Below are 17661 nucleotides of genomic sequence, written 5' to 3' on the forward strand. Positions count from 1 at the left end.
AAGGCAACACACAGTGTCATTCTGATGAAAGAATATGTATATGTACATATGTAAATGAAAAATAACTTTTATATATATACTCGGTAAATATAAAAACGTAACCATGTTTTATCCCTTTAAGCCTACTTGACAAAGCAGACATCTGAATAAGGACTGGCATGCTCAATTCTAATTACAATTTGTATTCAAAGATGTCGCCCAGCATAATCACCTTGAACGTTCTGAAGTAACCGGGCACCACGTCGGAAAACTTAATCACGAGCTGCTGATACACGCGCGGGTTTCCCAGTAACACTTTGCGAATGCTGCTCCACAGGATGACCACCACCTCTAGCAAGCTGCCCACTGTCGTCAGGTCCTTGGCGAGAGGTACGTCCTCATCATCATCATCATCTTCCTGCTGGAAGGCACATGCTCGAGGGTTCAGCATGCGACGCTCACGTGCAGACTGCGCTGATGCAGGTGTTGATGCGCGATTCCCACATTACCTGAACACTTACAGCACTAAAGCCGAGTGAGCCACGTGACAACAGTGTGGTAATATGACAGAATTAACAGGTGAACACAATAATTTGGCTTAAAAATTACAATTCAGGAAGGACTAGTAGGAGTGTAAGGATGAATGAAATGATCAACTAAAATTGATTTATTACTCTCTGATATGCATGCAATAATTAGTTTGCGTGAGAATCAATATATTTGCATGAAATCGGTTCATGCGACCTATGCAGCTACAAAACGTACTATAATTTCCACAATAGGACTATTTTTCCACAATTACCTCGAATTATGACTAATTTAATCGTTATAAGTCTTCAAAGGACATATCAGCACTTATCTTACACTCTCATTTTCTTTCTCATCTCCCTCAGCTTCTTTCTCTTCATTCTGGCCTTTGTGTTTTGGCAGACACGTGTTCAGGCAGTGATACAGCTGCAAAATCAGTTTGGCTGCGGGAGGATGCACACACAAGCAAATCATGAACTGCACTGCCACTGCAGATAATTACATTAAAAATCCCTACTTAAATTTCAACTCACTTTAGGACCACATCAAATATACAGAACTTTACTTCACCACTAGTTTACTCAAAAGGCCGTCAACATCAATCATCACATTTCCATTACAGCTCTCATACTTAACATGCCTTCAGGAGCACACACTGCAGCCGACTGAGATGACAGGGTCAGGGAAGCCAACAGCCAGCAGCATCAATGAGCAAAAACACGATGCTCTATGGGTAATAATTTTGTAACAAATCACATAGAGATTGAATGCTCATAAGAACTGAGAGAAACACATTTGGACAACCTGGATCTAAGTCAAGTGAGGAACTCAGTAGATTAAACCAGTAGCACCTGCTTAAAAATTATATTACAGTATTTTACTTTTACAATCGAGTATTTGCAAATTATTGGTATATAATTTTTTTTATTTTACCAATTCGTGTACCGTGGACGATAGTGCAAATACATCAGACCTTACCGATATTCGTCGGCGACACGAACTTGTGTAAGTGTTGATAGAAACAGCGGGTGGCAGTGGGGTTCATCTGCACAAGGGTGATGCAGCGCTCACTCCACGTCTCCTCGGGCTGCTCAACCGGCAGGAAGGAGCTGGCCAGAAGCTGCACCAGCCGGCGCGTCACTACGGGGCTGTCCATCGCCAGACGCGCCAACAGGTGCTCCATCGGACAGATCTTCCAGTACTGCGGGTCACAGAAAGGTTAATGGGGCAAACGGGATGGAAATTTAACAAGAAGAAAATGAGGTAAAGTGAGACCTGCCCCCCCCCGTTGAATTACGTAACTCATCTCCCAGAATGCTTTACACTAACATTTCAGCATACTTATTATATAAGTAGACTCATTATTCTGTTGTTCTTTTTTTTATCATGACTTGTATTCCTACTTAAAATGTATGCTGCTAGACAATTTGATCCAAAAGGCCTATGGGTTAATGGAACAAAAATGTTACGTGGATAGACAGACTGTTGTCTATTTATTAGCTATAATCCTTCTAGAGGCGGAGCCATGGTGCTATCGCGCGCTGCGCTATGAACCCAATGGACTGATTTAGATTTTTGACAATGGCTAACACCCATAGTGAGTGATATCTGAATTGGTTCTGGCCACTCACCAGTGTGGTCAAAACCATAAAAAGTAATATTTCTACTATGATTATAATTCTGCGAACTGGAAATAATCATTATATTTTTGTCACTATGGTTTGATGTATTGTTTCGTGAATGTGATTGTGGATGAAAAAAAGTTATGATAATCGTAATGTCCCTAATACATGCTAAAAGCTAGATATGACAATAATGTCTGCATTGAAAGTTGAATGGACTTTTCACACTTTAGTCACTTTAATTACCACTTGAAAAAACCTTTTCCTCCTAACTATTTCACAATGGACCCAGGACACATTAAAATTACAAATGTGAAATGGATAAATTGGGGAACAATTTAATTACTTTTAGCATTATTTCATCAAGTTTCTCTTTATCACAGTAACTTGAAATAAAATTGCATCATATCGAACAAAATGGGTTTAATAATTAAGTGAAAGAGAGCTATTTGTTCTTAGCAACCAGTCTGCTTGCCAGTGTGGATGGAACATTTATTCACGAAAGATAACAAGCATTCTAGATTTGAAGTTTTCGTGACTGGAAGGATTCATACTCTTTGGTTTTTTCGGTAAAGTCACGTAGGTAAAAAAAATTATATTAATTAAATCACGACGTTTCGGGCGCAACACAAGCATCCTTCTTCAGGTGGGGATCACTTAGCGAAAGCACACCGCTTAAGTGTGTGCTTTCATTTATTTTAATTTTTTACCTACGCGACTTTACCGAAAAAACCAAAGAGTATGATAACAAGCAACAAGGTTTTCGTCGGTATACTTGCAAAGACAGCTAATGGATACGAGTAGCAGCACTACAGAGGTTGATAAAAGTGAAAATGCATGAGGAAACTGCATTATACCTTAGCCGCTCGCACAGCCTTGACCTTAAGCAGCATGTCGACAAAAGCCACACGCACCCTCTCAGTTACATCGTGTAGCCCATTCCTGGCTTCTGGAAGAAGCTTCTCCATTAACGGGTGACTCAATTTGTTGTCGAGAACAATTGGCAGGGACTGTGAAAGAGAACACCATGCACCCACAAACATAAAATCATGACTGACGAAACAATTGCTATTTGCAGACATAAAAACTCACAACATGAATCAGTGAAGAGGTAAGCACTACATTTGGCTGACTGTCTCTCGGCTGTCACTATTATGAGTAATTCTTGACACAGACCACATAAGATTCCAACTGCTATTCATATACGCGTATAGGTATCACACCGTGTTCACTAGCATAGCGTGATGAGCACATGACTCATCCCCGAACACATGTGCATACACCCATATAGGCAATCTCACACACACAAGCACAAATTAAGTCATAAACACACAAGAAATTTTAATTTAGGGATCTATCCTGCTTTGTATGGTGACACAAACAAGGCCTTTATGGCCTTAAATGTCTGAAATAATGCTGGTAAATCTTGAGGTATGTGTAGATAGAGGCTCGTGATATTTGGGGTACCTGTACCTCTGACTCAATCGTGGAACATATCACATGCACATTATTTACTTGGCCAGTATGCTTAAGACCAAGTGGCCGAGGAAAATGTAATGCGCTTTCTGTCAAAGGCAGTTCTTTAACATTAAACACAGGATAACACTTACAAAAAAAAATAATCTGAATTCAATGTCTTAGTTTTGTCACCCTAAGCTTGTTACATGTTTACAAGGTTGTAAATAGGATATGTTACCTTTGTGTACAGATTACGATTTTTTTTTAATGTGGTTACCATCACCAGCAAATAACTAAACACTCTTGCTAAGGAGTTCCTGGGTTATTTGAGCATGGAGACTTGACAGGCATGGTTAGTATTCCCTGCAGACCACTGGAAAGAAATGTTACTGTGACAAAACTGCAGCTGTTGTGGTTACATAATAGACTGTGCTTGTCTAAATAACAATTATAAAACAACACAACTGAACAATTTTATTTTTGCATGGAATATGCTACAGCTAAGACCATTATCTGCCACAACCCTCAAAAATCAAGGTGACAATATTCCTTTCAGTCACACAAGTAACAATAATCCGCACCATGCAAATATAATGCCAGTGTATAAGGACATTTATATACATTATGTAAAAAATACATTGCAAAATTGGTTAAACATTGGAACCTCACTGAAAACATATATTTTCTAAGGGAGATTTGAGGAAATATAAATGTATTATTTATTCATAATACATTTTGAGTAGGATTCACAATTGGGGATATGGGCAAAGACAGGGTCCCACAATGATCTTATTGCAAATGAGGTTGTAAAATATTTAGGGTGCACTCTTTATCAGATGCCATTGTTTGCTAATTCCATGCAGAAATTCCTGGGCTACAATAGGAATGAAACTGTCTACTGCTTGTACAGAGGGTCCAGTGGACGAGCACAGTGTTTTAATGCTGTCCCTGTTACCATAGTAAAATGAATGTCCACACTTACGACACAAGTGCACAGAGATTTGTGGGACTCCAAAACCTGCTGGGTTGTGAGATATCCAAGATAGCAGAACAAAATAAATGATTAACCATCTGTGTAAAGCTTTGAGTGTTATCCCTTCATACGTATAGGTTTTCCTTGGGTACGCTGGTTAAAAACACTCATTAATCCTCAGATTCAGTGAGGCTTTACTAGACAAATAATTAACATTCTTTCCTGGATAAAAAAACGACTAACCAGTCAGATCATCACCTTCCTTAAACAATGTATATGGTGGTGGTAGTGATGATGACAATCATGATGGAGATGGGGACCTTGTAGACGGCACAGCGCACATCAGCCGAGGAGGCATCGAATGCGAGGCTGGAGACAAGCTTTGTGAGTAGCTCGGAGAGCGGGCGTCCGGGGATCATCTCCCAGTAGCGCGAGGTGAGGCGGCACACTCCTAGCACCGCGCTCGAGCGCACTCGAGGGCACGGGTCATCCAACACACGCTGCGCGTGTACGCACGCACAAGCAAACACAAGGGGTTTGATGAGAGAAAAATATACAGTACGTACAATCACACTGCATAACCTATAGTTCAGTCTGTTCAATTTATATGGTACAAGATCATGGTCAGACATTCGCTGCTACTTTACAGTCATCGAACATTGCCGTCATCTCTGCAATACAGCATTAACATACTGAATTCGACAACAACATTTTTTCTCATTCTAACATAATATTAGGCAGGCTATCGGGGAATCTGTGCTTCATGTTAAAGGTTTGCATGTTCAAGGGCCCATTTCTACTAATTTAGTGTTGTGCTATAGCATATTGTGAGCAATACAAGTACCAATCAAACAGCTTGCTCTTGGAGAAGACATTAACTCTACTGACCAGATGATCTGTATGCAGCAATTAATATTACCTAAATATTGCTGGTAAATGCAGCTCAGTGTGCCAGGATCCTAGTCAAATAAATCACTTGTAATTAATATCAATGCAATGAAAATGGCAACTGCTTGCCAACAAGCGTATTCAGCTTGATTAAACTACCGTGTGTTTATTAGTGGGTATGTATTTATGTGGCCATACTCAAAAGTGTTGCATTGCAGTAAAGAGTACAGTCCATTGCAAGACTGCTTTAATATACAGTACTATTTAATAACATGTACAGACAGTACATATATACATTCGCATACATGAACGTTATTAAGTTCAAATTGTACCGTCATGCAATGTGCATAGAATAGTTATGAAAAAACATGCATTACTTTATATATTAAATAGGTTTTAATTTTCTTGGTTCTTTCGGTAAAGTCACGTAGAAGGGAAGTAATAAAATAATAAAAATGAAACATAATAAAATAATAAAAATAAAACATAATAAAATTAAAATTTTAATTTAGTGTAAAATCAGATTCTTCTGGTCTAAATAAAGATTCTGAAAATATATATACTATAATAACGACAAATATTTATTTTGGACTTATTCTTCACCTAAAACAATTCACTCAGCAAAATTCTGTAGCTTGCTCATTATCTGTCACTGTCGGCAATGATGGATGTGTATTGCAAACGAATGGCTTAGAAATCCGATTGCCAATGTTGAGACACTCGGCCATCTCCTCTGAGATTCTGAGTTCAAGGCCCAGGTCACTGCTCGTGGTTAACTGGCTCACATGTACGGCAAATCTAACGGTGTCAGTCAAAAGTCCCTTTCGTAGAAGAAAAAAATCACCCATCGGGTGAGAGCCCACATATTCATCTGCCCGGCTCTACTACTTCATCAATGGGTAAGAGATAGGTAAAAGTGGCCAAGAGCTAGCCAATGCCTTCCTGAGGCTGTTCCTTGTTGAGACTATCAACCCCAGTGTGTGCAAAGGCTAATGAATGGAGCTGCTCTCACGATCTACATGGCACTGCTAGCACAATATATAGTGGTAAATATCCCCAACTCTACCAACAACAAAAAAAGCATTGATCGATGCACATGACACTCACAAAGAGCTCCTCAAACTGCCTCTGCAGATCCGCATCTGCCTCCTCCCTCCCAAATGCAGGGTCCTGCAGTGGGAAAGCGTCCGTGAACAGCAGGGTGGCGTTGGCCCGTATCTCGCTATTGCTGGCCTGAAACAAAGGCAAACACCCTCAGCATGAGCACTACATGGGGAGAATATCTTTTGGAAACAGTTTCTTTTGTAAAATAGGACAAAATTGCATGATGTGCAATTTTGTCCTATTTTACAATTCAGTTAAACCTGTTTGAAGAGTAATTGCATATATGAGAAAAGAGGGCAAATTCACATTGTTGAAGCAACTTTTCGGCGTAATTGTTAAATGTGCATAAAAACTTGTGAAGCAATCATTATGTATTTTTGAAGAATTAACACTTTTGGATTCAATATAAGTGTTACAAATTGTGGAATGAACTGTTTCCAATGACAGGCTCAACGCACTCAGATAATCGCACTACTGACTAAACATTTAAATATTTGAACAAGAGGAATTACATTTTTAACCCATATTTGAAACTGGCCTGCTTAAGATGCAAGTGCAAAAATTAGTAAATAATGCACAGATGTATTTACTTTCAGTTCACCAGTCTGATATTTACCAATTTACAATAATACGTCAAATAGGATGTACATAGGAGTGAGCATTAGGCCTCGGCAAGGTAAGGTAATTTACCATTTTTACCGGGTAAAAGGGTAAAGGTGTCGACCACGCCAAGGGGTAAGGTAAAGGGTAGGGTAAAGGTAGCACGGAAGAATTACCCGGTAGGGTAAAAGTAGCGCAAAGTATTACCCGGTAAATACCCTATTCACCGCTCGCTAATCGCTCCGTGGCGCAGTCCGTGGCCTCCATTTTAAATTGGAATCATCGATGTCGGACCAGATGGAGACGGACCACGTTCTTGAGGTAGAGGATGAGGTCGAGGATGCCAGCAATGGCATTTCCGGGGTCGCTGCGAACAGCAATCGAAAAAGGCAGCGGCATGCGTTCCCGTGGGAGCACACTCACGATTGTATGGAGGGTGATCCTCGTGTGCAGCAAGGAAAGCGGCAGTGCACTGCCGCAAGTGGTTTTCCTCCCACACGAACGCGTCGGGGTGGAAATCCCACCTCAAGAAGCACAACGTGCTCGCCCCAGGCAGCGCGGTCGGGACGTGGACGTCGGCGTCGGCGAGCCGCCTAATGCAGCAAACGCTGAGCTGGCCAACAATCCCGGATCGCCTTCTGGTAAAGTTTGAGAACGCGGTGGTTTATTTTGTTATCCAAGGTGCAATCTCTTTGCGAGCCGCCGGCAGCGATAAGTTGAAGACCTTGGTCCACACATTGACGCAGGGATACGAGGACCCGTCGACCCACACCGTCATTCGCAGGATTGTCGAACTTCACGCCATCATGCTGCCCTTCGTCAGGACGTTCTTCTCCAACTTTGACGTCGCCATCTCGCTCACCATTGACGGGTGGTCGAACCGCAACCTGAAGGGATTTTGGATGGTCACGGTGCACTGGATCGACACCAAATCTGGTGCGTCGAAATCCATGCTGCTGACGATCCTCGATGGGCAGTCTGGAAGGGGTGTCGGCAAGCGCATTGGCACCAATCTGTTTGAGCACCTCCAAAGCATCGGGCACAATGTCTCGACCAAGCTGCTCGCTGTCACCAGCGACAATGGCTCCGATGCGATCAGTGCTGTCAAGACGTTGTTCGCCCTGGTCAGCGCGGATGCCAGATATGAGCAGTTGCGGACTTGCCACCATATTCGCTGCCCAGATCATTCGGTCCAGATCGGCGTCGTCCAAGTTCTCAAACTGATCAAGTCGACGAGGTGCTCGTCAATATCAGGCGCAGCAAGGTCGTCCGGCAGTCGTACCGTTGGGAGGCCGAGATCGCCAAGTTTGCCAGCAAGGAGCTGACGTACCAGGACTCGCCGACCAGGTGGAATTCGACGTTTGACATGGGCGATGACGCCATCAAGAAGCGTGTCCTATTGGACATTATCATGGGGCGCTTCCAGGATGTGATCGGCGTCGGTGCTTTCACTGAACTGCAGTGGGCAAACATCGAGCGCGTGAAAGCATTCCTGCGAATGCTGCACCAAGTCATGACCTCGTTGTCGGCGGACCGCAAGTAAACATTGGATCTCGTGCCAGTGATGATGGAGCACCTGATCCGTCATTGCGATCGCGGCGAAGGCGCTCTTAGAGCGATCGATGAGTCCTTGACCGCGACGGGGATGAAGGCTGAGCTGGTGCAGTACCGCGACTTTCTGCTTCAGAAACCCGCCATTGTGGTATCCTACTTGAATCCACAGCTGCCGAAAACGACAGGCCAAGACAAGCTGGCTACACTAAAGGCCACAATCCGCTCTGTCCTGCAGCATCGCTACTCGGACATGCTCGCGATTCCGCTGACGGCAGTCGCTGCCCATATGGAGGAGTCGCTGTTTAGCACCCTATTCAGCAATGTCAGCAGCTCTATCGACGACGGTGATGAAGTCGATAGTTTTCTGAGCATGGGCGTCACGACCGCCAGCGCCTTCATTAACGTAAAGAGCTGCTCCCCGCCCACTACAAGATGGCCTGCGGCTACTTGGGAACGCCGACGACGTCAACTCCCTGAGAACGTGCGAATAGCGGAGCCGGGCGGGAGTTCACATGCTTTCGCCAGTCGCTGTCATCGACGCTCTTCATCCAGTCCATGTGCTTGGGGTCTTGGATCGCAGCCGGCTGCCTGAAGGTCCCGTCTAACCGGGCCGGAGAAGCGCAGGATCGTCGTTCGTCCGAGGACAATGGCAATGACGAACTTGATCAGGCTGTTGATGAGATCGTCATCGACCAAGACGACTAGGATGAGGAGGTTATGGAGGACGGTGTCGTCGACAGCCTCAATGCCCAATTTGAGAGTATTCTATACGAATAAAGCGCTCTACCTCGCATTTACCTGTTAGAAACCTTTTTCATATGTAATACCCCGGTAATTACCCTGTAATCGGGTAATTTGTATGGAGTAAGGGTAAAAGGTAGGGTAAAGGTAGGCTCGTTGCTTTTTAACTTTTACCTTACCTTGCTAAAGGGTAAAAGGTAAGGGTAGAGTGATTGTATTGTGGTTAGGTAAAAGGTAGGGTAAAGGTAGGCTTGTTGTTTTTACCTTTTACCTTACCTTGCCGTGGACTAGTGAGCATGTGTTCGAGTAACATGCTCCAAAAATCCTTTCTATAGCACTTTACCGGGCCGCCTTAAGCCTCGCTCCACTAAAACGCCCACTTCACCGAGCCCGAGCTTTTATTTCGTAGTATCACGTAATTGTTTGTTTTCTATGCTTATAACTCTTTTTTCCCATGTTTATATTGGTACATTTATTTATTTTAAGTTTATTTCATGAGTTATTTACTGCATGTACTTTATTTAACACAATTACACTTCGATTGCTTATGGTCTCAGCCAACAGCGATCGGAGAAGTTTAGGCCTAGCCTAATGCATGGTAAACGGACATTCGGAAGTGACTGCTTTCTGTTAACAATTAATATTTAAATGTTTTGTGGTATTCATAAACAGTTGTTCCATTAGTTAAATTATGGGTAGTGTTAGAGTAGATATTCGATTAAATGAAACAATCATAGGAAGTGCAGAGAGTATGTACAGCGATATACGATACAGGTAGCGATAGCAAAACGGACGACAGCGCGAAACAGTAATGAGAGAAATCGAACTAGTAATTGGGTAGGGGAGGCACAACTATTTCCGGCTATGGGATTTTATCTTGTTTTTCGGGGAAAATTGTTGTTTCCGACATACAGAAAATTCGGGTTACGGATCGTTTTCGGAGCCCTAACCCTTTCGTGACCCGGGGACTGCCTGTACTGCTGGCCAAATGAGTGAGGACCAATACTTGCCTTTAGCGCCCTCCACAGGATTGGCTCGTACAGTCGGTGCAGCATCTCGTCCACACCCTGGCGGACCTTCTGAGCGTGGAAGTAACTCAACATCTGAGATATAATGAAGCAATCATGAGTCAAGCACAGCACTCTGTGTTATCGCCTGCAAAGCATTTCCACCTGTATGTGACTCATTGTAATTTATATCGGTTCAAATATTATTAAAGTCAACAGCGCCCACCAATCTAACCGTCTACTCAGACAATCACGGCTTATCAGCCTTATCCGAATCAAATGATATATATTCAGTTCAGTGATAATACTGCCACTTGCTGGACTAAGCTGGTAAGTGTTATAAAGTCAATACCTTTTAGATAACTTGTAAAACTGTCATACTGGTGTTCACACAACCACTCATAGTTATGTGTCTGAAATATCAAATATAAGTAGGAATTATTTTTCAAATGTGTACATATTTTATTTACAAATATTCAAATTCAAATATATATCAATACACCAGCTAGAACTTATTGACTGCAGTGATTGAATATGCATTTTCATAAGTATATTTTTTTTACATTCCACTATGCTGTGGATTTAAAACCTGCCCATAAAACATCCATTTGGAATAGGGAGAACTCAGTATTAACAAATTACAATATTCATTCCATACAGGCTAGGCAGTCGTGTATTCAGTACACTGGACAATGTGCTAGGGTTTAAATCGTCAAGAGTTATATTCCATTCATTCAGCAGAAAGGCATATATTATTATAAAGGCAGAATATAGCACTTCAGCGAGGTCCATTTAAAATCCCGCAACGAGGGTGGGCTGTAGTGTATTGGTGTTATAGCCCAACATGACAAATCTAAAAATTACCTCCGACTAAAATTATTTAATATAACAATGGTTATTTTCTTGTATACACTTACCTCTCATTCAAAATAAACAATGTCTCAGTGGGTTCTCCCAAGGTTTAGAAGGTCATTTAGTTGAATTTCAATTTATGTTAATATAAACTGTGGTTAAAATAACCACACAGGAACCTGGCATATGTAGGCACTTCACTTAAAAAAGCTCCTGTGCTGCAGTTGGAGATATGGAGAGAGTTTTCTTGCCTGCCGCACTTTGGAGTTCAATGGAGAGCTGTAAGGCAGGTACACGCCGTGCTCCATCAGGTTCTGGATGCAGTGTTCCTCCATCACCTGCAATGATAAAATGGTACTTATAAAGACCTGAAAATTGAAATAGACCATTTGTCATTGCAAAACGTGGTGACAGACATGGGGATTTCTCCACGTAATAAACATTTGTATGACCTAAAACTTTCGTGACTGCAGGAATTCATATTCTATGGTTCTTTCGGTAAAGTCACGTAGATAGACAATTGTGTTTCGATCGAAACGTCGTGATTTTTTTTATTTTGTTATTTTTTTTATATCTACGTGACTTTACCGAAAGAACCATATAATATTTGTATAACCTTTATTCAAGAGACGTAGATAGATGATTGCTTGTGTTGCAATCGAAGCGTCGTGATATTTTTATTATTTTTTATTCACTTTATTTTCATTTTTATTATGTTATTATTTTTCTATCTACGTGACTTTACCGAAATAGCCATAGAATATTTGTATAATTTTTATTCAAGACAGACTTTTTGAGGTGTGGCAGGTGCTTTAAAATTAATTCCTCTTTACAATTAATTGTAAGTTTAATTATACAGTATAATACAAGCCAGGAATTCAGGCAATGGCCTTATGCTCAAAATATTTTGGGCTTTTATATTTATTTGACAGTTTGGAAACAATGACCACAAATAATGTAAACGTTGGCTTTTCCATCAATTATTAGGCAGCCATTGGAAATTTACACCTATGAAACTATTCTTGCAAACTAGTATTCTAATTCTGTATATGAAAATAAGTCTCAGAATATTCTCACGCAATCATGCTTTCTTTGACAAGTGTTCTAATTAATTGAGCACTAACCTTCAGGTAAGGGCCTGTGGCCTTTTTCCAGGCTTGAAAATAAATGTCAGCATAGTAGCCCACTTGCACTCTGTGGGAGACATCACATAACCAGCCAAATATATGTAAACATTATATTTAAAAAATAGTTCTGACTGGGTATTCAATACGTTTACTTTAGATGGTGATGAGGCTGTGTCAATGTGAAAGTGATGAAAAAAGCACTACTCATGCTTGCCAGCGTGCCTGAGTTAAAATTTTGAACTATCAATGATAAAACCAAGTTTTCTGTAAGTTTAATTATACAAACATGTTCACCAGATACACTATATATATATAAAACTTCATATTAGTTTTACACTTAATTTCATGAAGTTCAACTTTGAGGACTATACTGGCAGACAAGCAGAGGAAAGCATGTCATTTCTGCAGCAAATAAGTAAATCCACCAGTAATGTTCATGAAATAGTAATGGAAATTTTAAAAATGTGCGAGTATATTTACCAAATGTCAAAACTACCTGGACATTATTAATTGTAAAAACGTAAACAATTGTAGCATATTAGCTTTTGGCATGTAATCAATAACCAAAATATATGCTTATTGGTTATAAAAAATACCATTTAGCATCGAAGCAAACATCTGCAAGTATACAGAAAATGCACAAAGAAAAATGGCCTCACTTAGTCAAAGAAGGAAGGTGCTTCTTAAGAACGGCATGAATCGACTTGATAAAATCCACATTTAAACCGAAAAGGAAGGACAAGAATCGACGACTCTGAAAAACGTAAATTACACGCAATCAGACAAACAATTATTCAATCACAGCAAGATTCATCCAAGACATTTATTTCAATAGATATTGCTGAACAGCATACACAAAGATTCTGTAAATGACCAATATAAATATCCAGTAAAAGTAACAACACAATGCTTTAATGCTCGCTTGTTTTACATTTAGTCCTTAAACTGTCTCCGCTTAGGTTTTTCAAAAAACGGTACGAGAACACCACTTTGATGCTGCTGCCTTTGAGTCAGCTGCTCTCACCTCCTCGGTTTTTAGGTAGATATTTGTCACTATGCATCCCTGCAGCAGCAGCTCCTTCAACTCTTCAGTCTCGGGTGGGTTGCCCAGGAAGTCAAACAGCCGGAAGCTCTCACGCAGGCTCCACAACCGCTTTATCCCTGCACCCTGCATTAGAACAATTTCAGCGCGGGCACATTTTATCTGGCTTGCAAGCACCAAGTCCCACTTGACAATTTATAATACAATGGCTGTGTAGCTACATCAACACAAGCAACTATGTGTTAGAAGTACACACAAATACTTCATATTATCGTGACAAGAACTAAATGTAGATGTGCAACAATTTACCCCCACAGAAATTGTATCTGTAATGACTGAAGTGATTTTTTTCTAAATTCAACTATCTAAGTTTCATAATCTCATTTGCATTGTTTCTTGTTTGTACTGTTTTGTTCGCTCCATTAGATTCAATGTAACATTACCATATAATTTGCATACGATTCACATACATTGTTGATTGCAATACGGACAATTTGATGCATAATGTGAGTTTAATAATCGATTTTAAGCGATGTATCATTACATTCAAAGCTAAATAATAATCTTTAGAAACGCACTGATTGCAGTAAAAAAAATCACAAGAATGAAAGTCACTGTCATAAAAAACAACAAATTATAAATTGCAATTCAAGGCATTGCTACATACCAAGGTTTTGCTCTGCTGTATTAAATTGCACCGCAGAATTGTGAGGATCATATTCTTTCCAAGCTCCTCTTTCCCAGGTAGGTCTCTCTCCCACCAAGACTCGCACAGGTTTATGACCGTGTTTCTTAGGTTAGGGTGAGAATCGGTGAAAAGTGGCAACAGGGCTGTCAACAGGGTGAGAAAAACGGTAGAGTAGATTGGAACTAATTATCACCACAGGAACATACATATCTTGTATTGTTGCCTGCTGTAACCACCTGGAATGCATTTTTTATACAGGGTGACAAAAAAGTCTGGACAAATAGGGTTATTTAATTTATTTTAGCACTGGCATTAAAACATTTAAACAGTTTATTCTTTAAGTTAATATTTATCTATTATCATTATTCATATCTATTTGTATTCTTCCTGTGGGCTCACCACAATCCCGTTGTTTACAAAATTCGACCAAGAACCCTGAATGAATTTAGACAAAACATAATTTAGGAATGGTCAAAGATTACACGTGAATCTAAAAAAAGTCCAAAAACAACTTATACAGAGAATTCATGTATACATTCATGTTAATGGAAGTCAGTTTGAAAATTGTTAAAAAAAGATAACCCATTCAGTCTTGACCTATGGGCCACCCTGTATATTCAGCATAACAATAACTTGTAGGCTCAATTATTAAATAAACTATTGCCAATATTTTGGTAATCTACCCTATACAGTACTTGAAATCAATATATCATCCAGTGCGCATGCATAACATTTCCCAGTGCAACATCAAGAAGTATTTTATTTTGCAGATATTAATGAGATGAACATACTGCAATAGTGTTCATTGGGATATGCAGCTCTAAACAGTGAACTGTTATAAATTATCCAAGTCAGAGAAATGTGGCAAAGAACTACTTTATGTATCTTGAATGAGATTTTCAGCAGATACTTATTAACTTTTTGGTCTCATTCTCCTACTATACATACTCACGAACTTTTACTCTTTCCAATTATAAAAAAACTGAGAAGTCGTGGAAACAGATATAGTCAATAATTTATCAATTTGTATCAATTATTCATAGACGTCACCCTGCCTCTTTACCATGTAGAATGATAGCCGACTCCAAAATGTATTCTATCACCTCCGCACTGACAGTTTTCACAGCCAAAGATAGCACTGTGGCTACAGCCGTCACAACAGCTACAGTTGACTCCTGGATGCAAACACATAATGATGGGAGCAGGTGTCACATTTTAACCACACAACTCCTAACATCAACAATCAAATAACAAGTGACATCCATTGTCAGAGTTAATATATCACAGTATTTTTAGTGAACGTGTATAAAACCAGTTGAAAATTTTTTCATGTCTTTGCATGCTTACCAAAATCATTCATACTCTTTAAAACGTGTTTTTATCTACAGTACTCAGAATATATGACATGCAACTATAATTTAATTAAATGTTTTGGGTATATTAATACAGGTAAATCAGACGAATACAGAATTTTTTATTGTCTGGTAGCTCATGGGCTGATGCAGTAAAATTGACAAAACAATGAGCCAGCAAAGCTGAGATTCTTGATTCAGGTCCAAGATAAAATAAGGCTTGCAAGTATAAGAAGCCTTAATGATCTCAGTCAGACCACCAATGTGTGTAATTTTCTGTTAACAATCATACTGAGCTATTTGGTTGATAGGCATTCGATGAATCACATTAAAATGTACCATGAAAGAGTAAAAGGACAGAATTTAGATGTATAGTACCGATCCCGTGGCTTCTGTCTCCATGTCGTCGTGTTGCGGTGGGTCAGGGTTCCATTGCTCAGCGGGGCAACGCAGCAGGCTCTCAGTGAGTATCTTGCCGATACTCTCAAGTGCATCCTTCAGAGCGCGCAGTGGCAACTCCTCCAGCACTTCCTTCAAGCAGAATGGGTCTGTGCGGCTTTTCTACAAGAAACACCGTGAATATATGACATTTAACTGTTCGGCTGCATTCACTGAGCAAGTAACGATGTATTGAATAGAATGAAACGAATTCTAACGCTAATGGTATATGTACAACATCATTTGTGCGATCATTATTGTATGTTTTAGAATGGTTTCATGTGATCTGTGCAGTCACTAGAGGCATTATATTTACCAAAATATGAAATAATATCGAATATCAAGGTAAAATTGTAACATTTCACTGAATTGATGCATGTATTCGTGTTCAGGATTCCAAGTAAGGTTCTGGGTAGACGACAGCTTCTTTAGAATGCTGCTGCTAGAGTCCGTACGCACACACCATTTCGCGAGCACATCACACACCTGCTTTCTTGTGTTTACACTGGCTACCAGTCAAGTATCAAGCGGATGAAAAGACCCTGCTGCTGACCAAATCTCTGGGTTAGCCCCACAATATTTGCAGGAATGGATCCATGTTTACACTCCAACGAGGTCCCTGAGATCTTCAAATCGCCTTCTTCTAAGTCCTCCGAGGTCAAGGCTCATTTCCTGGGGTGATTGGGCTTTTGCCAGTGCAGCTCCCAGACTATGGAAAGCTTTGCCATTGGCAATGAGACGATCAGAGTCGTTATGTATAGATTTAAGTCTGTTTTGAAAACTCACCTCTTTAAATTGTCCTTCACCCCCTAGTTATGGGCATTTACCCTGGTTCTGTTTATATCCTACTTTCGATACACGGGGCACATAGGAATCTTGCAGGAGGAATACGCCTTATAAATTGATATTTTTTTTAATATATGCGAAGTATAAACTTACAATAATCACGTTACACACAAAAAGCGTGTTCTGTTCGCATCATCCTTAAATAAACACCTAAATGTAACCATCGTTATTTTCTTCCGTGACATCACAACGTCCCACGTTCCACTGACTTTCTGGCAACAAGCAAACCGTACGAATCTACTGCAGTGTCCGTCGCTAGTGAGTGACAGGGACGCGACATGTTGGCAGAGGAGAGCCCTCACGTGTCGCTCTACGATCTCCAGCAGCCGTGACGGCGACTCCTCCTTGAGACTCTGCAGGAAGGCGTCTCGGGCAGGTCGAGTTGCAGCAGCAGCAGTCGCCTTTCCCTTCGAGGCAGCCATTCTCGATGGCTTCTCCACCTATGCTGCACAGGGTTGTTAAACGTGGCACACGTAAGAGCTTTTGAGTGGGAAAACCCTCCGGTAAATAGAACATGGTTCCACACTGTTCAATAAAAAAATAATTCGTTCCTTTATTTTTGTTCATAAAACAATGTACAATAGTCATGTTTTTTTCCCGTTTTTGACCAGTTCCCCAATCCTGTAACATGTCAAGCAGGTACAGTACTTGCTATTTTTTTTTATTGAAAGCTATATAACTAACGACGTGTGTGTCACTAACATCTGTGTGTGTCACTAACATCTGTGCTGTGTCTAACATCTGTGCTGTGTCTAACATCTGTGCTGTGTCTAACATTTGTGCTGTGTCTAACATCTGTACCGGAGCCGGGCGCCGTCTTCGTCGCCGTCGCGAGTTTCGCGCCTTTTTTCGGGGTCCTTCG

General features: G+C 40.7%; 1 protein-coding gene across 1 annotated transcript in view; it reads right to left on the minus strand.

Moving 5' to 3' along the window:
• Positions 1–17661, minus strand: part of NCAPG2 (non-SMC condensin II complex subunit G2) — a 31159-nt gene extending 13498 nt beyond the window's left edge. The window contains exons 1-16 of the mRNA XM_078864779.1: positions 17601–17661; positions 17102–17244; positions 15894–16076; positions 15227–15338; positions 14143–14306; positions 13458–13601; positions 13093–13187; positions 12431–12500; positions 11558–11644; positions 10458–10550; positions 6556–6681; positions 4881–5060; positions 2987–3139; positions 1486–1708; positions 844–950; positions 212–400 (exon numbers count right to left, since the gene is read on the minus strand). Of these exons, the coding sequence (XP_078720905.1) occupies positions 212–400; positions 844–950; positions 1486–1708; positions 2987–3139; positions 4881–5060; positions 6556–6681; positions 10458–10550; positions 11558–11644; positions 12431–12500; positions 13093–13187; positions 13458–13601; positions 14143–14306; positions 15227–15338; positions 15894–16076; positions 17102–17221 (2046 nt within the window). The 5' untranslated portion in view covers positions 17222–17244; positions 17601–17661. The remainder of the gene's footprint in view (positions 1–211; positions 401–843; positions 951–1485; positions 1709–2986; positions 3140–4880; positions 5061–6555; positions 6682–10457; positions 10551–11557; positions 11645–12430; positions 12501–13092; positions 13188–13457; positions 13602–14142; positions 14307–15226; positions 15339–15893; positions 16077–17101; positions 17245–17600) is intronic.

The sequence above is a fragment of the Lampetra fluviatilis genome, chromosome 2, assembly GCF_964198595.1.
Source record: "Lampetra fluviatilis chromosome 2, kcLamFluv1.1, whole genome shotgun sequence".
In the NCBI taxonomy this organism is placed as follows: Eukaryota; Metazoa; Chordata; class Hyperoartia; order Petromyzontiformes; family Petromyzontidae; genus Lampetra; species Lampetra fluviatilis.